Genomic DNA, 24,833 nt, shown 5'->3' with positions numbered 1-24,833 from the left:
CATGTTTCTCATCCCAGCAAAGAAACTTGTGTCCTCATGTGTAAAATGAAAGGCAAGATCTGTCTCATAGACTTGTTGGTAGGAGTAAATAAGACCTTATCACATAATAGGTGTTGGGTAAAAGTGAGCCATGAGGAATTCATAATAAATACAGAATATTCAGACCTTAATGGATCTTACGGGTCTTACTTAATCATAGAAAACATGTCGTGGACTTTTAAATTCCTTAGATTACTAACAACAGCCTTGAAAACAGAATTTCACTTTTTTCAGTGAGCTGCTTTTACTAATAGTCTCTCTCTCTCTCTCTCTCTCTCTTTTTTCCCCTGCTATCATCTCCCTTGCCTCTCTTGACTTCTTTGTTATCAGAAAGAAGAATTTTGTAGGTATATAGTGCCCCCTTTTCTAAAAAGCCTTTTCCTTAGTATTAGTTTTACATGCTTTTGCTTAGGATTTTAGTTTGTTGAAATTTATTATTATTTTATGTCACTCATGTCAAGAAAGGAAATTCCGTTGTCTGGAGGTTTTTCCCCAGAGTATAACTTCAACTAGCCCAGGAAACTAATAACCTGAAACAAATCTACAAAGTTGTAGTATCATAGTATTTAGTAGTCCAGATATCCCGCAAATGTTACTAGATCCAATACAATAAAAGTTCTTTCAGAGAGAGCTCACTAATAAAAACAATTTTTTTTTTAGTTTAGCCCCTGTTACATTGTGATTAGTTATCTTAGAAGAGAATCTGCCATCTAGTAACACCTCCATAAATAGTGGTACCCCTGATGAAATGTATGCTATAGCATTTTCTAAGTTTAAAACCTCATGGATAATACTGACTTCATTCAGTATTGATTTTTTTTTTTGACAATGTTTTTGCATTACTTGTTTCCACAGTAACAAGTAATGCTTTGCTGAGTTCCAGCTTTGAAAGGCTGAAACTTCATAGAAACAAATATCTCTTACAGATACCATGAATTTCTTATATTTGAAAACCCAAACAGTTTCTCCTCCGTAACTATCTCTGAGCTTTACTAAATGGTTGATGAAAAATAGACAAAAACCTCTGAATAATGATTATCATTTCTGTACCTTCACATGATTGTCTACCTTTGGCTTTTTCTTTTTTGCAATATTGAAATAAGCTTCATAAGTTCTCTTTACTTGTCTGCCATGTTATCTGTCTGAGATTTTTATTATGACGATATGAAGTTTTCAAGATACCAACAAAGCTTATGATTCTTTTTCCATATAATAATCAAGGAATTCATATTGGTTTTTATTAGAGAAGAACTTAAGCTGCCCTTCCCCACCCCTTCCCCAGCCTAAGTCATTCTCTTAGGAAGGTCTCTTTGAAAGCTACCATTTTTAAAAACTCTGAGATAAGCTTTTGAAGACCAAAAATTGTTAAACTCTTAGAAAACCTATCTTAAATACTGTTTCTGGCCACTGTTATTCTTTGACAAATTATTTTCTTTACAAATACATATTGGTAACTATTTTTATAGCAGCTATAATATAGTATAATCTCTTGGGTAGTATGAACTTAATGGTAAAATTGTAGGCAGTGTGTTAACATGAGTAAGTATTTTATTGCTTTCAATATGTAATCATGGAATTTTTCACACGGATTTTCAGTTTATGTTTCTTGGTATGTCTGCACAGGTATTGTATTCTGGTACCTCTCAGTACCAATTAGTTCAGTTTAAAAAATACATAATCACTATGCTTACAAAAGTTTTCGACTTGTGAAGGATACATCAGTGCTTAATTACTTATCTGACATTTTTCCCAAACTTTTATTAATCTGGAAATCATTTTATTGACTGCCGTGTATTAGGTGTGTATGTTCTTATATAGAAAGTGCTTGACATCGTCTCTCTCTCTCTCTTTCACTCCCTCCTTTGAATAGCATTTAATAAATCCTTGTCTTTTATAGGTAGTTTTATATTACCACCCCAATTTCAAGAATGCTGGGAAGGAAAACTTAATAGATTGCTTTATACATTGTCGGCACTCGAGTTGACTGTTACAAGAGAAGCTAGTGCTTTCAGTTTTGATTAAGCCTTTATCTTGGCAGTTTTGAAATACATACTCTTTTACCATATTTTATTGGTTTGTTATTTTACAATCTGATTTAAACGTAGACCTGAGTAAGTAGAACTGAGTGTGCCGCTTCAGCAAGCCCATTCTTAAATAACAACATACTTGGCCCTTTTTAAAGTAAAATGGAATCTGTTAAATAAACTTCCAGTGCTTTTGAGTATAAGTAAGTTCTTTTCAGTGCTCAACATTAAACAAAAGGACTTTTCTTTTTAATTGGAAAAAATAAAGGTCTCACAAAGAATGAAACCTCATGAAGTAATGATTATCTTCTGTAAGGACCAAAAATGGAAAATAAGTTTCAATAACCATCTAAACAGAATAATTAAATATTAAATCTGAAGAGAAGTCCAGAAATACATGTAGTGGATTTTCCAAGCATTCATTGCTCCATAACATTTTCTAAATGCTATTTCCTTCAACTTCACTAATTTGCAAATCAAAAAGCTACATGTAGTGAAGATATTTTCTACTTAAGCAGTCTAGATTGTTTTATTATTATGTCTCTGATATGCATGGTTTTATTTTTAGTATATTTCATCCAGTATTATTTTACTTTTATTAGAAAATGTAAGACCAATTGTAGGTCATATTTATTAGACTTCATTTACATCAGATGCCTACAGGTATGCCACTGATAGTGGCATTGATATTTGCTGAATAAAATTAAACACCTAACCAGGATTTCTCTGGTCTTGTCTTAATTCACTGAGACACATGTCCATTTAAAAATATTGACCACCCCCCCCCAAAAAAAATATTGACCCAGATCTTTAGAAATGATGGGTAAATGTTATATGTAGAACTCAGACTTAACATCTAGGTATGCTTAGAATTTTATGCATGTTTTTCTTTAATATGTATTTGAAAGCTTTCACCTACAGACAAAAATAATAAAAGAATTTCCAAATCATGTACATGAGCCTTAATATCTGTTGCAGTGTGCAGAAGGATTATCCTGCGTCATCACAGTGTTTCTGTATTTATAGTTACCTGTTTACCTAGATCATAGCTCCTTTTATAATTAGTTTCATTACCTGTGGTTTTAATCTGTGTTCTTCAACCTAAATTTCTGTAGATTTATAACTTGTAGCTTAAAGCAATCTTACCTGGAGTTCAGATTTTGAAGAAAAAGAAATCTTGGACTTTGCTGCCCTCCTGTGGACTATCCAGCATATGCTACCTGCAGTTAGGGACTTTTGTTTTATGACATTCTTCCTAAAAGTTAATGAAGATGTCGGCTTAAAAAAAAAAAAAAAAGATACATTCATAAAGATCCGGTTTTTTATACCTTTTTGAATATGCTACTAGTTAGCTTCCCTCCATTTATTCCTGTAAGAAGAATTAAAACGTTGGTTAATTTACTACAGGTCTCGAAATCCTAAAATTTCAAGCATATTGTGCCACAGAGCCAAATGTAACTCTTGATAATGTAATCTGTCTAGATTTTGTATTTCTTTATTAAAAAGGGCTTTAGTTATGTGGTTAACAAATAATCCTTTGACAAATATCTATGTGGTAGAGGGGGAATAAGGAGAGTCCTCTTTTTATGAATCTAGAAGCAAAGATCATGGGTTACTCAGTTCAAGTGTCACTCAGTGGTAGAGCTAAGACTGAAATCTGAGTCCTCTGCCTTCCAAGGCCAGTGTGGTTCCTGTGCACAGTTCTCTTACTCCAGCAAGTATAATTTATCCCACTGCTGTGATTGAAATAATTCATATTTATAAATTCCTGAGACATTTTTATGAAAATGGTATATTCACCATACTTTTTATGTCATCACTCAAAAGAGATACCTACATCCCTGTATAAAATCTGAATCTGAACTAGATTATGAGGCAGTCCTAACCCTAAAAGCACACCTGAAACGGTCCCTTTCAGTTTAGCACCTTTGTCTTTTCCGAATTTTGCATGATTAGATTGCCACGTGGCCTTGGGTTGCACACAGATCTGGTGGCTGTACTTGCATTATTATCTCAGTAGGTAATATTTATCTTTTGGGATTCCCAGCATTTAGCTTTCATGAACAAAATGGTTACCTTGGGTTTTCATAAGAACTTAGGACAGTAGGTCAAATTCTGATAACCAGTGGTTTTACACTTCAGCCTCCAAAAGACATTGAATATGTGTATACATATTTTAATACTTTTTGGTTTTTTGATGTGAACTTTTCTACATGCAAAAAAGCATTACTTTTCTTTTGAGGAATGAGCCTATTGGTCCCTGCTTACGATCTTCCACAACTATCCTCCAGTTATTACAGATTGTTAGTCTGGCCAAATAATATTTAAGAAAAAATGAAATTTAATGGTGGATATAACCTTCTAAAGCATCAGAATGTTTTCTTTTAACTAAAGGAAATGGAGTGTGGCTTAGTTATTCATCTATTCAACTAATACCTCTCATGTGCCAGGCATTAGTCTAGGAACTGGAAACCAAACAGAAGAAGAATTCTGTTTTATGGAGCTTCGTTTTAGTGAAGAGAAACAGAGCAGATGATAAATATAATAAAGTATTTAGTATGTTAGAAGATAGTGCTAAGGGGAAAATAGATTAAGAGGTTGGGTGAGATTCAAACTGTGTTTAAAGAGGCCCCACTGAGGAAGTGCCAGTTGAGGAAAGACTTGAAGGAGGTAAGGATTTAGGCCATGCAGGCATACAGCATAAGAGCATGTCAGGCAGAGAGAATAGTTGTTCTAACAGCTTTTGCAAGGAACAGCAAGAAGGCCTCTATGGTTGCACTCGCTTGTAAGAGATGAAAGCTGAGATGAGTGGGAGGAGGAAAGAGCCATATCTTTACTGCCTTGCAGACCATTCTAATAATTTGGGCTCTTACTCTAAGAGAAAGATGTATGATTTGGAAGATTTTAAGCAGAAAAGAAGAATGATCTGATTTACATATCAACAGTTTTCCTCTGGCTGCTCTATTGGAAATAGATTGTAGTAAGGTAAGGGCAGAAACCGGGAGACCCATTAGGATACTGTTGCAAAAATATAGGTGAAAGAGAATATTGGCTTGAACCAGCCAGGTGAGGTGGGAGGAGAAGGTGAGAAGCCATCATTGTATTGGGGATACATTTTTGAAGATAGAACTAACAAGACACCACCAGAGACAGGGTAGGAAATGAAGGACAGAGAGGTCATGGATAACTCCTAAGTTTGGGACCTAAGCAACTGGTGCTATTTTTAATGAGATTTGTAATCACCATTGGTGCTGTTTAATAAGATAGTAAAATCTGAGAAGGAGCAGGTTTAGGGAGAAAAATAAGTTTGGTTTTGTGAATGTGAAGTTTGCGTTGCTTATTAAATGTTTAAATGCAAGTATTAGGCAGGCAATTAGATATATGAGTGTCATGATGGTCAGGGAAGAGGCCCAGGCTAGAGATGCTAATCTGTGAGCTATGGGCTTATGAGTGGTTTTTTAAGTCTTGAGCATGGACGAAGTCACCTCAGTGGTTAGTATAAAAAGGAAAGTAGGTCAGCAATTAATTACTAGGGCATTCTAGTACACATTAAGAGGCTGAGAAGAGAAAGAACAATAAGGAAACAGCCAGCTAGACAGTAGGAATATCGGGCAAGTATTTTGTCCCAGAAACGAAGAAAGTGTTTTGAGAAGTGATAGATTGTATCATTATTGCTGCACCACACGGTTGCATCCTAAGAGGCTGAGTTGGATGAGGACAGCGAATAAATCGTTGGATTTAGGAACCTGGAAGTCGCTGGCAGTTTCTAAAAGTTTGTATGAAATGGGTTGTGAAGGAGGTGAGGAAGTGGAGATGGCTAGCAACTCTTCCAAAGAGTTTCGCTGTAGTGAGGAGCAGAAAAATGGGATGGTAGTTAGAGAGGGATGTGGGATTAAAGATAAATTTGGTTTGGATTTTGTTCTAAAAATAGAAAAATTTGCAGTATGTTTGCATAGGACTGATCTAGTAAAAAAGGAGAAATTAAAGATGCAAAAAAGAGAAACTAACTGTAGAAGCAAAGTTCTTGAATAGATGGCGGGGAGGGGGGTGGAATCCAAGGCACAAATGTAGGGTAGGAATGGTCTTTAGATAGGAGCAGGGACAATATATAGGTATCGAAGTGGGACTTTTGATTACTTCTCAGTGAAACGAGAGGCTAGTTGTGAGATCAGAGTGAAGAGAGGCAGAGGGTGTTGGAGACAATGTTGAGACAGGAAAGGGTGAAAACAGCAGACTCAGGATGTGAGTTAACAGGGAGATCTCTAACTTTGGTAACTGCCTAAATGTCAGTATCATTAATTAAGAGAGAAAATATGGGAAAGACATAATTTATGCATCGATGTAAGGCTGGAAAATAAGTTGTGATAGACCTGTTCGTTTGGAGATGCCTCTGGCTCCCTCAGAATATGCAAGGTGAGAAGAAAAGACCAGAATGGAATCTTAGAAAATACTAGTATTTAAGGAGCAGAGCCAGTGAAGGAATAGAATGGTATTGGGAAACCAAGGGGAAGCTAGGTCCTGAAAGTCAGAAGAACAGAGGGTTTGAGAAGAAGAAATCAATAGTACCCTGTTCCGTATTGGTTCCCAAAGTATGGTACATATATCACGAGAGGTGCGTAAGCTTTCAAGTGGTACTTAGGTTAACATTTTTTAATAATTTCAATGTTTATGGTTAATTCTAATGGGCATTAATATATCACTAGCACATCAAACCTGTGATTTATGAAAAGCGGTACTAACTTACCCTTTTAACATAATGTAAGATTAACCAGCGAAGCCATTTAAAGGAGAACGTCACATAAATAATCATAGTGGTACCTACAGGAAAATCATGACTGTAGTTGGCAAATGAACAGTGTGGACGCTCTGGCTTTAACAGTGTAGAAAGTCATTGGTGACTTCATTTTATCAAAAGTATTTTCTGTAAAATGGGGAGGTACCTACACTAAAACAACAAGAATAAATCTTAGGATAACAGAAGTGTTAAAATGAGCTCTGTATGTATAGTTGAACTACTTTTGAAGCTATTGGCATAGTTTCTAAACTAAAGCTCATGTTTCAGCTGTCATTCAGTGACTAAAATATCTTTAAAGCAAATAGATAATGATACCAAGAAACATATTAATGATAGGATACAAATAAGGAAGATTTTTTTTAACTCACCTTTTAGAAATATGAAAATGTCACTATGTTTGAAATAAAATAGAAAATTTGGTGAGTGAAGAAAGAGGATATTTATCAGGAGGATATTCTAAGCCTCAGGATCTAGTACACAAGAGCAAGTAGTTTTATTCTCTGTCAATGGACTGTTGCAACTGTATCACTATAGTCTTGGCTGTGATGCTCCAGATGGACTGAGACCAAGGGTAGCAAGTGACTGTCACTATAGACATTTCAGTAGCACTTCTTGAAGTCCTCTAGGATGCGATGGCACTGGATGTTGTTATTACTCAGTTATGGAATACTTTTCTTCATTAATCTAAAAATAAATTTGTAGTCTCTCGGAATTACAGAGCTTAACACTTAAGGTGTGCAAATGGTCCTCGCCAGTATTAGGGTTACTATCTTGAGTCTCCAAAAGGAAGTCAGTTATGTTTTTAGGCACTAAACTAAGTTTAAATCACAGTTCTGCTTCCTTTCTGCTCTGAAGGTAGTATGAGGATAGCTACTGGATGGCATCATCAATCATATTTCGTGATCACTTATCTACAGATAGGGTTGGAAAGGTATGTTTAGACATCTTTCTTTGTATGTAGGCTCTATTCTGCATCAGGAGCCTACTGTGATTCCCTACACTCATAGCACTGTAGACAAAGTGATTGTACACCAAGAAACTGTGAAGGGTGAACAAGGTGGGGTCTGTTTATGGGGGCACCTTGGTGGCTTGGTCAGTTAAACATCTGACTTTGGCTCAGGTCATGATCTCGCAGTTCACGGGGTCGAGCCCTGTGTCGGACTCTGTGCTGGCAGCTCAGAGCCTGGAGCCTACTTTGAATTCTGTGTCTCCCTCTCTCTCTGTCTCTCCCCTGCTCATGCTCCATCTCTCTCTGTCTCCCCAAAACAAATAAACATTAAAAAAAATTTTTTTTAAAAGATGGGGTCTGTTTTATCTAGCTCTCATTAACTATTCAACAAGATACTTTTAATATGGTTTGTCACTGCAGTCGTACATCAGCCTTCTGAAAGGAACTGCAGGCGGCTAACTCTAGTTGTATGGACTTTGTGTGTAGTGAGTTAGGCAAGTTCATTGGCTGTTGCCCTTTTATTTATTTATTTATTTATTTATTTTTATGTTTATTTATTTTGAGAGAGAGAGAACGTGAACGGGGGTGGAGCAGAGGGAGAGAGAGAATCCCAAGCAGGCCCTGTGCTGTCAATGCAGAGCCCAATGTAGGGCTCAATCTCATGAACTGATGCGAGATCATGACCTGAGCCAAAATCAAGAGTTGGATGCTTAACTGACTGAACCATCCATGCGCCCCTCTTCCTTTTTAAGTCTTCAACTTCTATTCATTGTTGCCGATGCTTTCAGAGATATTTTGACTTATGTTAAGTTTTGCCATTTCTTTTAACAAGGCTTTGCATGACTCTTCCCCGTTCAAAAAGATTATTCTAATTGCAGAACTCATACACACGCATACACACATGTACACACACACACGCACACACACACGCACACACGAAGTCCATTCTACATTGGTAGAACGAGCTCTTTTTTTTTAAGTGATTTGTGCCTAGGTAAGTTCTTTAGTGCACTGTGAGCCAACTAGTTGAAATGAATTCCCAGTTTTAAAATTTTTGTTTAACACAGTGAGCACTGAGTCTTTAAACCCTTTTACAAATATGATCATTGAATGAGTTCTACTCGGTTTCATGGCCTGATTGAAATAAAGCAGTTGAGCCTGATAATCACTAGAACAGAAAATTAGTTTTAACGTGCATAACTGAGAATACGTGGCATATATCTGTGAATGTGGAATGCTAGCTTGGGGCTTTTCCCCCCTTTTTTCTTTCAGTGTTGTTATTACTAGTAGTCAGATGTTCTTCCTACTAAATTACTGTGCTCTTTGACCAAGAACATTTCAGTAATCTGTTACTTTTTCTTAACCACCAAGGTTTATTTTTGTGGTTTATCTTGAATATGTAGGAGAAATTTAAATCAAATTTCATAGCTGCTGAAAAGAGCACAGCTTTGGATTTGTTTTTTCTCACTTAGTTGCTTTTTATAACAACTAAGCCTAAATTTGCTGACCTCAAAGCAACTTAAACCTCTTTGGCTACCAGGCATTGCTTAATAATCCAGTCAGATCACAGATATCCAAAGTGATTATTATAAAAAATAACAAGCATATCAAATTTCAGGAAAAAGGGCTGGAAGTCAGTAGCAATTGATAGAGTACCCACTGTTGATCAAACGTTCTGCTTCCTGCTGCACCTGTAATAACAGAGTCATGTTTCCCTTGACAGTGTGAAATATAGCTAGGGAAAAACCTAACATGAACAACAACAACAACAACAACAAATAATTCACCACTTCTCTGACTGCCTAAAAAGCATAAATGCTAAAAGTTGGGGGAGAGTAAGGTCTTAGAAGTGATGTTTTCAGGAGCAAAGTGGCCACCGAAGTGAATGCCTCCAGGTAACTGACTTGCATTTGGTGACATAAAACAAAAGGAAACAGTATAATGCCACCATTTATTTCTCTTAGCTTTTTTACTTGATTTAGTGCACTGGCTATATGTACTTCCATAGATGCTCAAATCAGACTGCTTGTTTTAATTCCATACATATGAAGTGAGGTTTGCATCTAGGGAAGTGAACCTTGAAGTGAAGTCAGTCATCACATCACTTGAAGTGAAGTCAGTCATCTAGGGAACTTTGTTTCTGAAATCCATAAGGCCTTACTCAAAATGTTGTGTGGTAGAGGGACTTAAGTATCCTTTAAAAATAAAACAAAACCTTGGTTTAAATATCATACTCAGTACCCATGCCAATGAAAAGGACAGTTGTTAACACTCTTTTCATATCTGAGCCATATGAGCTATTACTAGGTTCAAACCCTTATCGATTCTGGAAATACTAGGGTCTTGGGTTCTCATTTAAATACATCTGGATAATTCACTTAATCTGAGAAATAAAAAAGACCAGGTAGCCTTTGAGATCTTATTAGCTCTGACCTAGCATAATACACTTGCAGTAGGAAAAAGGCAAGCTTGATAATGCCCAACAAGTGCTTCTGATGGTAGGTCCCTTCCCCACCAAGCATATGTCTGTGGCTCCATTAATAGCTCGAGGAAGAGAACTAGAGTTAAGGTCTATTGATTTTCCCATTAATAGCTCAAGGAAGAGAACTAGAGTTAAGGTCTATTGATTTTCCCCACTAGATTCCTTTCCTCGACATCACCAGGTGACCATTCACTTGCAGCAGGAGAAAAGAGAGGCAAATGATAAACCCCTAAGTTGTGGGTAGCTAGGAAATCTAAGTCCTTCCCCCTGTCTCCTGTTTGTAGGCTTATTCTAAGTATTAAGACTTGAGTAAGACCAACTCAACTGTGTGTGGTTAACTCAAATAGATGTGCTGAATTTAAACTCTCTGACCACATAAAAACTAATATCATTCTTTGCCTTTGGCAAAGGCAGTGAAAATTGTAACAAACTGTAATATATGGTGATGATACTGTGGATAGCCTGTTTTCTTTACTACCCACATCCTGCTTTCCTGGATCCATGTGTTTGCTCATGTTTTTTGCAGCTTTCCCTTCACAAAAATCCTAATCTTACCCTTCCTTCAGAGCCCAATCCTACCATATGCTTTACCTGATTCCTTAATTATAAGTAATCTGTAACCGATCATTCTCCCTGTTCCTCTCCTTCAGCTCCTGTGTCTTGCCATCATAGTTGTGTACAAGACAGTGCTCACCTACAAGACTTCTTCAGCTCATTGGGAGCAGGGACCAATCCTTTTTTCATTTTCATACTCTGGCCCACCATGCATTCTACACCCTCCTTCCACTGTTTAGCTCATAGAATGTACTTAAGTGACAAATTAGCTAGTGATATTTCAAGTTTGAACTCCTGAGAATACCTAGTAATAAAGAGTAATTTAACTTGTTTCCACCCACTGTTTACCCAGAATGCTTTACGCCAAACCTTCACTCAATACCCATATATAAATATAGATCTGCTTTTCAGGTCTGCAGCCCCCACACCAGAGGAGGGAGAAGATGGAAGGAATTATATTGTCTGTCTTGTCCAGGAGAAGCTGATACATCTTACAGCCTGCATTCTCTCAGCCCCTGCATGCACTGTTTTTAATGAAAGTTGCAAACAGGTGTCCTTGTTGACCCTCATTGGAAAACTATCATTTATGGGTAAATCACTACGTCTGAGAAAATCTGTTGGGCTTATTTCCCCAGCATACTTGCTTGAAACAAATTTTCCTCTCCTGAGGTAAACCAGAGAGGAGTGCTGCTGCTGCTACTCCTACTACTATTACTACTGCTAGAGCTTTGGCAGTTAATTTTCTTTCTTCTTCAGTATACTTTCTGCATGGGAAAATGTTTTGTAGTAAACTTCTGGTGAATGTTTAAAGTCCCTTGTTTGGAGGTCAACTGTGATCTTTCACGTTTCTAGAGGAAACAGTAGCTGCTGAGAGTTTGGATTCCATCACTGGCGTCATTTCTTCCACAGACTGCAGGTCATGGTGTCTGTGTGTCAACTGGCCCTGACTTTGCCCTCCATGCCACAGTCACTTAAGAGAAGGCCACATGGGAAGACAGGCCAGATTTACACCCAGCTCTCCCTTTTTCTCCTGTAAACGGAGGCAGGGAGCATAAGTCTACAGAAACCAGTGCATTTCAATCCCTAGACAAAGCAGATTGCCCTGCCATATGTAGACCAAGTGGTCCCCAGGTGAGAGTTCAACTCTGTAATATATAGTAAAAGGAAAACACACACACACGCACACACGTACACACACCTGTATTTGAGGTCACAGAGGTTTCTTTCTTAGTCTTTTTTTCTTTTATGTTTTATTTTTGAGAGAGAGAGAGAGAAGGCAAGGGCGGGGGAGGTGCAGAATGAGAGAGGGAGACATAGAATCTGAGGCAGGCTCCAGGCTCCCGAGCTGTCAACCCAGAGCCCAAAGCAGGGCTCAGACTTGCGAATCATGAGATCACGACCTGAGCCAAAGTCAGACACTTAACCCACTGAGCCACCCTAGGCGCCCCCTCTTAGTTTTTCTTTTTTAAACTTACTTCTGACTCATTCACCTCACCAGGAGGGAATGCCTATGTAATTCTGAAATTGCTGATTTCAAGTCTTTAATATGGTCTGTTTTCTATCTGGCATTGCACTTTTAAGGTCAGTCCGTACATAACCATTACTTTAAACCTCCTGCGAAGAATTCATTTGGCAGTAATTGCTGAATGAGAACAAGTCTAAGGAGCCGATACTTCTGTTGAAATGATTTCTCTTGTGTTTTTCTAAGGAGAGGGCAGCGGAGGCCAAAGGAGGTGAGGCAGTCTCACCCATCTCTTAGGTGTGGTCATCAGCAAGCTAGGTCTCACCCAGACCCAGGAGCTCTGAGTGCTCCTGTTCACAGTGGTTTCACTAAGGCAGTTTCCCAGGAATCCTCTCATTTCAGATAAAGAATCTAGACACAGAGAAGTAAGTTAATTTCCTCAAGTTCGTACGAAAGGCTGCAGCTAAGGCTGGATTTGAATTTATACTGCGGAATGTTCCTTTTGGAACCAGGTCTACAGGACCTCTGTCACAACTTCTGGAGGTGGAAATCATAAAGGTACCTGTTCCCAGAAAGGTTTCTTTCTTCATCAAATATACCTATTAACTGTGTGTGGTGCCAAGCCCCACCTACCACCCACAGTTAATGTTTCCTGCTAATATTTTAAAGTAATTTTGCATAGCAGTGGTGAGCAACTTAAAGATATACTTCTGTTCACCTCATGATTTATCTTACTACCTTTTCTAAAAGATTAGTAGGGAAATATAATGAAATTATGAGGCAGCTAAAATTATAATAAAACATTCACAGTGTGTCTCTAAATTACATATATACAGAAAAAAAATGGCTACAAAGCTGCATAATTTGAGTGCAGTTGAGTAGAAAGGTAAGGAGAAAGACAAATACTATAAAAAGTCACTCGTATCTGTTTAGAGGACAGTGTTACCTGTATTTTCCACCCAGGTAGCTTACATTTAGTGGTATACACCAGAATGCCTCCTATAAGGTACCTTTTCCTATAGGCACAAGAAAGGCGCCTTTAGAGTATAATATAACCCTATTAGAACAGGGATGGTAGGAATATCTTTAGAATATTCCATTATTCACAAAGGCCATCTTTCTAACATCTGTTACTTTGTGTTTAGCAATGTCAAATTCAAAGTCAAATTCTAGTTCCCATTAGAAATCAGTTTATTTATGTCTTAGAAATTCATTGTATATAATAGGAAGCATAGAAGTATTACACTTACTTGTACGGGGGAAAAGAAAGTACATTAGAACCAGAACAATTTGGGGCAAGTAGAGCAAGCCTTTAAGGTGTCACAACCTAACACAAGCTGTGGAGCAGCAGAGAGGTGGTAAGCTTTGATTGAACAGAACATAGGATCTACAGTCTGTTCTCATACTGTAAGGCCATGAATTCAGAGAGCACAGAGCAGACTGAGGCAAATGTCTAAATGTACTAAATATTTTGGGATTCAGATATGCCAAGCAGTGTAATCTGGATTAATTGCTCTCTTCTTCTAAAAGCCCAGTGGAAATCAACTCTGCCTACCTTCAACATCTCCTACACACACATGTGTGCACACACACACACGTGCACATATGTTGGCAGTTGAAATTAGGCAGATACCCTGATAACTTCTCGAGCCAGTTGTTCATATCAGAGATTCTGAGTTAGGCTGTAGCTAAAAGGCCATGGTGAAAGAGATGACATTGGGATAATTTATTCCTTTGCAGCTTTTCGGAGAGCCAACAATAATAGCTTACCATGTGCTAGGCCATGGTCTCACTTCTTATATTTCAATCTCAACAACTTAGTGAAGTGGACACTATTATGAAACTCAGTTTGCAGATGAAGAAACTAATACACAAAAAGAATAAAAGTAACGTGCCCTGCTTTATACAGCTAGAAAGTAGGAGAAATAGGATCGGAACTCAGTCTGGCTACAGTCTGTGCTCTTACCCACTATGGTCTAAGGCTAAGAGAATTACATGAGCCTTTATTCTATTTGACTAGCTCTAGTTATGTGGCTCTTCCAAAGTTCTGCTGCCTTTCAATTATTTGTGGCATTTCTTTATTATAACTCATCCTGAAGGATCCTAAGGTACCCAACCAAGAATCCCCTGCCAACTTATGAGATTCTTCTTTTTTTTAAGAAGTCAGTGGCTACCTAACTCTGGAAAATATTCTTCTGAGACCTTTGTAAATAGAATTATGAGAAAAATAAGAGATTTCCTTAGCTTTACTAATGATAAGAGTTCCTGAGAACTTAGTTTACTCTGAAAACCATTTTAGCCACTGGATAAGTTGTGCCTTTGCCTTTGGAGACTTATACTTTGACAAGACCTATTAAATATTTAGTTGTTGTCCAGAACACCCTTGTAGGGTAGGTTAATATTAATCCAGTTTATACAGGTGACACTCTAACCGCAGAAAAGGATGTTGACATGTCTGAGATCGCCTAGCAATTCTAGAATCAGAAATACCCTACTTGGAGTTTTGTGCTTCCTTAGTATTGCCTTGTACTCATCCACTTCCAAGAAAAACCAAACTGCCAAGATTTGAATTAGATGCTAAACACTTTGTAAGCAAGGATAGAGCATTAAGCGCAGAAAAGTGTTTCCATTTTCACCTGGGACCTTGTTATCTAAAACACTTTCTTTAAATCATGCAGTTCCTTAAAAAAAAAAGAAAAAGAAAGAAAAAGAAATGCTACCTCTCAAGGTTAGTTTAAGCTACACAATCTCCTTATTTTTGCCTCAGCAAAAAATAATAGTACTATGCACGGAAGATGACGTGTTCCTTCTTAGGTATCTTTCCATTTTTCCTTCTCCAATATTCTCTTGTGTTTCTTTAATGAGGACATCATGTCCACCTCTGCTAGGAAGACAGCTGACATTTTCCCCTGTGGACAACTTTTTCTTCAGTTCCCCTTTGAGCTAGGGCAGACCTATACCAGCCCAACAAGTCGAAGCTTTCCTTCTTTCCAAAATGCTTCAGTTCTCCTTCAGACAACTGGAAGGAACAATTTAAAAAACAGGCAATTTGACTTTGTATTGTTAGCCTAGATAATTATGTAAATCACACCAGAACACTGAGCCACCCTGCTTTTAACTGTCAGCCTAAGAAAATTAATATGAACAGCTCTAACCTTAAAGCATTTAGTTTTTACTTGATCATTTTGATTCTGCCTACTTCCAACAAATATTATAACATCAACTTCTTATTCTGCCTTTTTATTCCCAGTTCTCCCCGGTCCCCTCTTCGGCCCTCTCTCTCTCTCTCCCTCAGATGTTGGCCCCAATTTCTTGAATTGGAGGACAAGACATTCTTAGAATGCACAAGGCTTGCTTCAAGAGGGTGTCTGGGTTTGAGGTCATGCAGGAGGACTAATTTTAGATTCATGCACATCATATCTTATAAATTACCTATGAGGCATTTTTAAATATTGCAGACATTTAAAAAGATGAAACCAATTAAATTTTTATAATGGGAAGAGAGTGGGAGAGAAAAATAAGAGATGCAAAGGTTAGAGGAGGAAGTCAACTGCAGAAAACACAGAATTTCGCTGGGTTCCAGTGTTAAAGGTTTGTCCTTTGTTTTTGTAACAGTGTTTCACTTAACCTGTGTCAAGGTGAAAGATGCTTTAGAGGCAAATTCACCAAAGCTGAAAGCAGAGAATGTACACTAGGAATAACATGTTTTAAAATTATCAGCATCACTGTCATCATTTTCTGTCTGTTTTTAATAGTCATGCTTATTTATATCCCAATTAAGAGTTGTCTCTAAGAAGCATGACGTTCTTCATAGTAAATTGTAGTCAGTTGGGTGTGTACAGTTGTTTGTTGTAATTTCTTTATTTTAATGCTCTTATGCTTCACCTCCCCATATCTAATCTGCACATACTAGATGGTGAAGACAGAAGTGGAGACAAATCCACTACCTCTGTCCTCTCACAGGAGAATTTGGAGGAAAAAAGTGACTATCATTGATCATAGCATCTTTCCTATCAGCCTTACATGGGCACACACACACACACACATACCCAACACCTTCCACCTCTCAAATTGTACTTCTCATCGCCTCCCAAACACAAATGAGAATTCCTGTTCCTGTTGCTTTGCTTAACGCATCATTATTCACTGCGTAGAATGCCACCTTCTCTTTTCTGCTAAAGAGGTAGCATTGGCTGGTAGAGAGCCAGGAAGCTTTCTACTAAGAGAGAACTGATTAAAATCTTAGATCTACCAGTCACTTACTATTTGACCATAGGCAAGTTGTTTGATTTCACTGAGACTCAGTTTCCCTATCTTTAAAATAAAAGTTAATATTTCACAAGGCATTTTTGAGGGTAAGTAGGAGAAAACATACAAAACATTTAACAGATATTGGCTCTCCTTGTATTTCCCCGTTTAAGTCCTATCTATTCTTCAAAATTCAAGTTCTGCCTGCTCCAAGTCTATTCTCTGAAGCACTTATGTTGCACACCATGCTGCCTCATTATTGTTCGTTGTCTTCTATTTACTGTCTTCCCAAGTTGCTTGCAAGTTTCTGGACAGCTAAAGCTCCTCTGAAACAAAAAAAAATTGGTTTCTGACATGACCTTGTTAAATATGGTAGCCTCAAATGTGTGATAGTGTAGAGTTGGAAAATGGAAGAGACTCCTTAAGCATGCAGACCCTTTACTCCAAAGTCAGTAGGTTGGGAAAGGTTTTGAGTCCATTATGCTTTTTTGGCACAACAGAAAAGGCATGAGAGGTGCTTTCCTAAATTATGGAATCTAAAAGGGAGTCTTCAAATCCAGAAAGAGACTGTACTTCCATTGCTGCAGAGAGAGCTTAATTGGATACATACATCTCTTTGTGACAGTGTTCTATTAAAAATAAACCTTTAGAAAAAGATAAGCAAACCTTTAGAGTATGTTTGAATGTTCTGGTAAAGGAGGGAAGTTACTTAGATACTCTTACCCAAAGACTTGTCCTGTGAGAAGAAAGTTGCAGGCTTCCACTGAACATATATCTTTAGGGACAGTGCCCATCAAACATAAGAGAGGAAGTGGAGTCCTATTCAGATAGCCTGATCACTGCCACATCAGACACAACAACCTCGTAATAGATTCCCTAGAGAATGACCATCAGGCAGAGCAGGATGGTTGCTCTTTATCCGTATAAACACACAGTCCCTAATAGGGTCAGAGCCCTTCAACTTACTGGCAAAATTGTAGTAAGAAGTCAGACTCACTATACATTTCAGACAGTATCAGAGAGTGCTATGATTGCATTCAAGATGTGACATTTTATACTAAAGTAAATCTTTACACGACCAGAATTTGTTTTCCAAAAGAAAAATCAGCATCTTTGTGATATTACAGTCTTGAACATGGATTCTCTGCCACCACCATCCCTCTTTAAGTCCTTGGTTTTTAATTTATAATCTGTTGCCTTTTGATGTATCTTTCATTTTAAGCTGTAATGCAAGAACGGTATTATTTCTGTGCTATAGTTCATCTACCTCCAGACTTATCCGGGTACTAATCTGTCATTTCTCACCTTTGAAAAGCAAATAGAAGGAAAACTACTTTTTTGTGATGTTTTTGACTTTCAAAGAAATGTTTCTAAGTTATTCATTATAAATGGAATGAGATCTTTGGGATGTGATCTTTGTTGTCATAACTTTTTATCCCCCAAGTACTTGGTTCTTACAATAGCCTTGCAGGTGAAACGATCTTGAGTCGCAATCATGACCTGGCTCAGGGTGCCAGCTCACGGATTTTTGTGTGTTCTGCTGGAGAAGAACTGACACTATCATCTTTTTGTTCTTCCTGATACTTGAAGACCTTGAGCCATGGGACTACCTAAGAGAGATGTTTCTAATGTGCTGTCTTTGTGTCTCTTGTCATTGAGGTAATTGTCATGAGAAAACCCTGGACAACAGCCATGACAAACAGAAATATTTTGACAACTCACAGTCACTGGATGCTGCTGAAGAAGAGCCCTCTGAGACAGGAACAGAGGAGGACCCTGTACTCTCTGTTGAGAATTCAGGGAGGGACTCAGATGCCCTTAGACTTGAAAGTAAGTTGATTTGACCTGAGCTGTGCTTCTGGGATAAAATCAACTCACAAGCTTCGAGTTTAGGCTTTTCTCTACTCTCAGCAGTTTCCTTCTTTTAATAGCCACTCATTATATTGTAGAATTATGAGGTGACCCACAGGTGGTGAGGTAGAGGTTTTTATCATGTAAAAAAGCTCTTCATACTTCTTTTTCCTTCCACCTCAGTGTTGTCTTTTGCTAGAACAAACTTGCTTCATTTATATACCAGTCTTTCTTCTTAGTATCAGTAGGCTACTGAGTAAGTCATTGAAAAAAAGCAAGATCACTTGTATTTACACTAACCCAATAACATTTAAAGATTTGGAATAAGAGACATACCAGGGCCTCTCCTAAAATTCTGTGGCCACATTTTGAGCTATGCTATACTGACCAGTTCTTAACATTATCAGTCAATGCATAATTGCCAAATTGAATGACTTTTTAGTACTCATCCTGCTTAACCACTTTGCTGCATTTGGATCTATGCACAGCTCCCCACTCATTGAAACTCTCTTCCTTTTCCTCTTGGCTTCTGGGGTATCAGTTGCTCTTGGCTCTCTTCCTGTCCTCAGGACATCTGCAATTTCTTTCACTTATTTCACTTAATTTCTTTACCCCTTATTTGTTAGGTTACACAGGATCTCAACCTTGGCCTTTTTTTCTTATCCCTCTTCTTATCCCTCTGTGTTATCTCTTGTATCTCTTGTATCTGGTGTCTCAGATACTTCGGAATATATCAGTGACTCCAACTCTGTATTTTCAGCTAGGACATTCTCTACAACTCTAGATCTTAGTTCCACTTTTTTAGTGGTCTCTATCTAGATGTACAATAAGCACTTCAAATTTCATATATCCAAAATTGAGCTTGTTCTCATTTTCACCCTATTTCTTGAACTGCATCTAATTCCTATATCCCTGCTGTCTGTTAATGGCATCACAACTCACCAGTCACCACTGTATCCAAGACCTGTTGCATCTGTTTGTCTCTTCATCTATTCTTCCTGCCACTGCCTGAATTCAGACTTTTTTCATTTCTGCTTGGGCTATTGCAATAGCTTCATAATTGAGTTCCCAGTATCTAGTCCTTTACTTTAGTCTGTGTATGGAGTGTGTGTGTGTGTGTGTGTGTGTGTGTGTGTGTGTGTGTGTAGGAGAGAGATAATACATGTAAATGTTACCAATGTATTGTGTGTCCAAAGAGTTGTTTCTAAAATAAGAGCTGATTGGGACACCTGGGTGGCTCAGTTGGTTAAGTGTCCAACTTTGGCTCAGGTCATGATCTCACAGTTCGTGAGTTTGAGCCCTGCTTCGGGCTCTGTGCTGACAGCTCAGAGCCTGGAGCCTGCTTTAGATTCTGTGTCCCCCTCTCTCTCTGCCCCTCCCCACTCATGCTCTGTCTCTCTGTCTTAAAAATAAATAAAACATTTAAAAAAAAAAAAAAAAGATCTGATCAGGTAAGTTGCCTGTGTTTAAATTTTTCAGTGGTTCTCTATTACCTATAGGAAGAGTCCAGGTACCATAGTGAGGGATAGGAAGCAGTTTGGTCCTTAGTTTTGTCTTCAAGATTACCATCTACTAGTATTCTACATAGCAGGATGTACAGTCCTTTTACCATTTCCCTCACATGCCATGCTTTGGAGTCTCCATGTCTGCACAGGCTGGGAATGGCCCCTGTGTATTTTTTGCTTTATATGGATGACTGTTGCGCATCTCCAAGATCCAGCTTAAATGTCACCTCTTCGGTGAAGCATTCACAAGGGTCTCCAAGCACTTAGCTGCTCCATGTGCTGTCTTGTTCCCACTTTTTTTTCAGGGTACATTTCATACAATACGATGCTTGTGTGTCTTATCTCCCATCAGACTATGAAATTCTTATATGTCATGTCCTATATTACTGTTACTTCTGTGTACAATAAATATATTCAAGTAATGAGATGTGGCATTTGCCTTCCTGTGTAGGTTGGATTAACATATTTAGCAATTACAAAATCTGTGTTTCCTTATAAGTGGTATTTTATATATATACACACACACACACACACACACATATATATACATATGTGTATATATGTGTATATATATACACACATATGTGTATATATATGTATACATATGTGTATATATATATATACACATGTGTGCATATATATATATATATATATATATATATGTGTGTATATATATATAAAGGATGTCTACAAGAAGCAAGCTCGACCTTAAAAGAGAAGTCGTGACCTTCCCCTTTGCAGGTTTAGAAAATTAATTGCATCAGTTCTGTCAGAAATCATTGGGCTTTAAGGAAACAAATTTCTATTTACCAATTCAGAAGAGATGGATTCTTAAACTGGGTAGTTGTTTTGTTAATTTGCAAGGGAGCTACTCCTCTCTGGTGCCTGACAGCCTCATGTCTCCTTCTGGCATCAGGTACCCACATAACCAAATGGACATCATGAAGTTGCTTGATAAACTCAGAATCACCAGAAATGAAACTGAGTGATGTTAAGGGGTATTTTATTCAATTTATACAAACTGTTCCTATTCCAATATAATATAACTCCCTAGTGACCAGAATACTCATGACTACCAAATTAGTCTTTTTTCCTAGGATAATTCAGAATAAAACCCAACCAGAACCTTACTGTTTGTCTCCCCATTTTCTGGGTAGTACATCATTGCTTGAGACAGATTATAACCTAGTGCCTAAGTTTCTTTAGTCTCATGTTCCCCATGGAGTTGTCCCATCCCTGTCCTGGAAAGGCAGTATGGTTGCCCTGGCTGAGATGGGAGCTTTTCCACGTCCCTTCAACATCAGGCAGACTATCTCTTAGGGTGGATTCCTTTTCAGATTGCTAATTCAATCCATAGTGTGATGATGACTCTTACTAGTTTCACTCTCAGGTACTGACTTTTCTTTGCTATATGTCTAAATTCTGGGAGTACTTTCTTCTTTTCCCTAGATACTAACAAGTCCACCGGGACTTCATTCGTGGTATGTTAGTATATTCATGCCAGCAGGCTTCTTATAATGTGGTTAGCAGAGTGAGAAAAACTCCCATTTTTTAGTGCAAGTAGTGTGTTGTAATAAAAGCCAAGCATAGAGTTAAAGAATTTTTGAAAATTCTGTTTTTGGAGGAAAATTTAAAGAAGTACAAATAAATTTATTATAAACATAAGTAACCATAAACGTATGAAAATGACTGCCTTTCTGTGATACTTTATAATTTACAAAATTTATGTGCTCACTTTGGCAGCACAGATCTATAATTGGCAGACTTACGAATTATGTATTAACCATGTGAAATAGGTATTATTATCAAGCCCATCTTATAGATGAGAAAATTGAAACTCAGAGAAGGTGAGTCCCTTGCCCAAGATCATCCTCGGGTCTTCTGATCCCATACATTTGCCTGTGGGTCTCAGAAATCGGGGGTTGGTGCATTAGAACTTATTTTTCAGTTGGTGAGGTCATTTTTAAAGAAAACTAGCATGTGCTGTTACCATTATTTTATAGAATAAAATTTTAATGTCAAAAAGTAACAAAGACGATCTCAGAATAAAGGTCAGTCTTTTTCAAAAATGGACAGTTGGCAACCTTACAACAAAAACTTGTGTCTGGATGGATGTGTGTGTGTGTGTGTGTGTGTGTGTGTGTGTGTGTTATAACTCTATGTACGTACCCTTTTTCTGTTTCTCATTTTACTAAGGATTGGTACAAACTGTGTCACTGATTAACATTTGGGAACCACTGCTTTAATACTTCATCATCTAGTACAAAATTCCTCCCCATAAACCTTAGCTGTAGAAGGAAGAACATAGGTTTTGTAGTTGGAAATAATGCTACCATGTCCTTTCTCCACCACCAACTAGTTGATAAATCTTGGGCAAGTTACTTATCTTTCTGAGCTTCCCTTACCTCTTTAATTTAAAACTAAACCAAAAAATGCCTCAAGTGATTAGTATTTAAATGAAATAACAGGGAAACATTTATTTTAGAGCCCGGTACACAGTTGGAAGTCAGTAAACGTTCACTTCTGTACACATAGGTATGGCTCTATTGCATCTGTTAGAGGCTGCTTGTGAGCCACAGTCCTCACAAGTACATATACACAGTATCTGCTCGGAAAACATCTGTGCAGTTAAAGGGAGCCCTGGCATTTGCACAAGAGTTGTTCCAGGAAAGATTATATGCTTTTCTGAGGTATCCTCTTGAAATTCCTAGTTTTCTCGTGCTATACTGACCCCGCTCAAAGAAGGAAGAACATCATTGGTGCAAATCAAAACTGATGACTTGGTGTCGTCTTCTCAGAAGTGAATCATTTTCTTACCTACCGAGTCTGAGTGATTTCATTTAAACCTTTTGTGCTTTGTGATTACTGGCTTTAAGTATTACACCATTGTTTATGCGTTAAATCTTAAGGTAGTCTGCAGCTTTACACTATGACTTCAGAAGCAGACCACTGCCTTTTTTTTTTTAAGTTTATTCATTTATTTTGAGAGAGATTGAGAGAGAGAGAGAGTATGAGCAGGGGAGGGGCAGTGAGAGAGGGGGAGAGAGAATCCCAAGCCGGCTCTGTGCTGTCGGCGTAGAGCTGGACGCAGGGCTCAATCTCACGAACCCAGAGATCATGACCTGAGCCGAAATCCAGAGTCAGATGCTCAACCAGCTGAGCCACCCAGGCGCCCCCAGATCACTGCCTTTTAAAGAAAATTCTAGAACTCCAAGACAGAATTGCCCAAGGTCTTATGGTGGTGGAGTCCTTATTTAAAAACAAATGTGTCTAATTCCACAGTATACTCTTCTTATTTTGTGAAACAGAGGGATGTATTTCTCTCTGGTATCATTTTCAAAGGTAGAATGTGCCCTGGGTGGCTTCAGAAACCACAGTCTAGTACTCCAGCCTGTTGGTATTAATCATGCAAGATTTTCTAGAAGAGATGTTTTGAGTCAGATTTTGAGGGAGGGACTTTTTTGTTGCTGGTCATCTCTTTGAATGTGTGATCTTTACCTCTGTGTACTGTCAATCTGTTCTGTTTTGAATGTAGAACTCACCTTTTCATCCTCTGCTCCCTAAAACTTTTCTTGAAATGAATCTCCCTTCCAAGATTATTAATACTGTTTCTCACCCAATACAGTCACTTTCTTTTACTCCTCTTCTGATGTCCCACTCCCTCTCAATGATTCATTGTGGGGCTTCAGCTTCTGCTCCAGTCAAAGGGAGCTCAGTCTCCCCTTGGCAGCCCATTCCATTTTCTGGTTGTTCGAAAGTCTTTCCTAATATTGAGCTAAAATGTGGCTTCTCATCTCTGGTCCTGAAGCTCACAAAGTCAGTCTTGTGTCTCATCAATATCACATTTAAAGATGATTCTTTTCCTACCTACCCTGCCCCTCCATGTTTTTGTTTCCTTCAGCTAAATGTCCTCATTTCCTTGAACAGCTCCTGTTAGGGCTTTTAGTACCTTACCACTCTCAAAGTAATCTCTCCAAAATTAAAAAAAAAAAATGTTTCTAGCAAAATATTTTTCAAGCTTGATTTTTTTGTGTGCAGTATATCAGCTACTGTTCCTTTGATGGGATCACCTTTGGTTTCTTTAGTCTTTCATTTAATATGATTTTGGGTACTCTCACCAAGTCGCTTTTCTGTGAATGTGCTGTGCTTTGAAAATCTCTTAAACTGAGGCGCTCACACTTAACCCTGAATCTCCAGGTGTATCTGGAACATTGCAAGATTATGCTGGACTTCTTTTTCTTCTCCTTCCACCTCCTTTTCCTCTTTCTCCTCTTCCTCTTCTTCCTCCCCTTCCTCTTTCCCTCCCTCTCCCTTCCTCCCCCCCCCCCACTTCTCGTTCTTTTTCTTTTTATCAGAATTTTTTTTCCTTTTAAATTCAGGACTACATATGCTTCTCTCCATCTCTCAACACTTCTGCTAGTCCCTGTGATTCTTAACAGATTACCTGACATGGCTCAAACTCAACTCTAAATTTTCCTAATATTCTGAGATAGGATTTCTCAAGTGAGAAAACATGAACTCATCTGAGCCTCACTGTGGGTGCTTGCAGTCTCTTCACTTCATAATATTTATTCTCCTTTTTCCAATATGAAAATGGTACATGTTAAAGAAGGTAAAGAAAATAATAGAGATATTGATCTCAATTTCTCTGTTTTCAGTTTATAACATACCATCTGTCCCATAAGCAGAAATCCTAATATTTACTTTTTATTCTTACTTTCAAGTATAATTTAAAACGTTCTGAGATCCCACTATAGTCCAGACCTCTCTCCAGACCTGCATTCTGTATTTCCAGCTGCTTATTAGACAATGCCTGGAGCTATGCTCCTCCATCCATTCTAACCTAGACCATAAGCTACATGAGATGTTATATTCCGAGCTCTCAGCACATTTTTGGACACAAGCAACAAATGCTTAAATGAA

General features: G+C 38.0%; 1 protein-coding gene across 3 annotated transcripts in view; it reads left to right on the top strand.

The window, feature by feature from the left end:
• TTC17 (tetratricopeptide repeat domain 17) overlaps positions 1 to 24,833 on the top strand; it is a 125,246-nt gene that overhangs the window by 55,415 nt on the left and 44,998 nt on the right. For 2 of the 3 annotated variants that reach the window (XM_027072856.2, XM_053203280.1), the window contains exon 17: positions 18,214 to 18,384. The exons of the other annotated variant lie outside the window; for it this stretch is intronic. In XM_027072856.2, coding sequence (XP_026928657.1) covers positions 18,214 to 18,384 — 171 coding nt within the window. The remainder of the gene's footprint in view (positions 1 to 18,213; positions 18,385 to 24,833) is intronic. 3 annotated transcript variants of the gene reach the window in all.

This window comes from Acinonyx jubatus, chromosome D1 (assembly GCF_027475565.1).
Source record: "Acinonyx jubatus isolate Ajub_Pintada_27869175 chromosome D1, VMU_Ajub_asm_v1.0, whole genome shotgun sequence".
Lineage (NCBI taxonomy): Eukaryota > Metazoa > Chordata > Mammalia > Carnivora > Felidae > Acinonyx > Acinonyx jubatus.
This window is presented reverse-complemented; position numbering and strand designations above follow the sequence as displayed.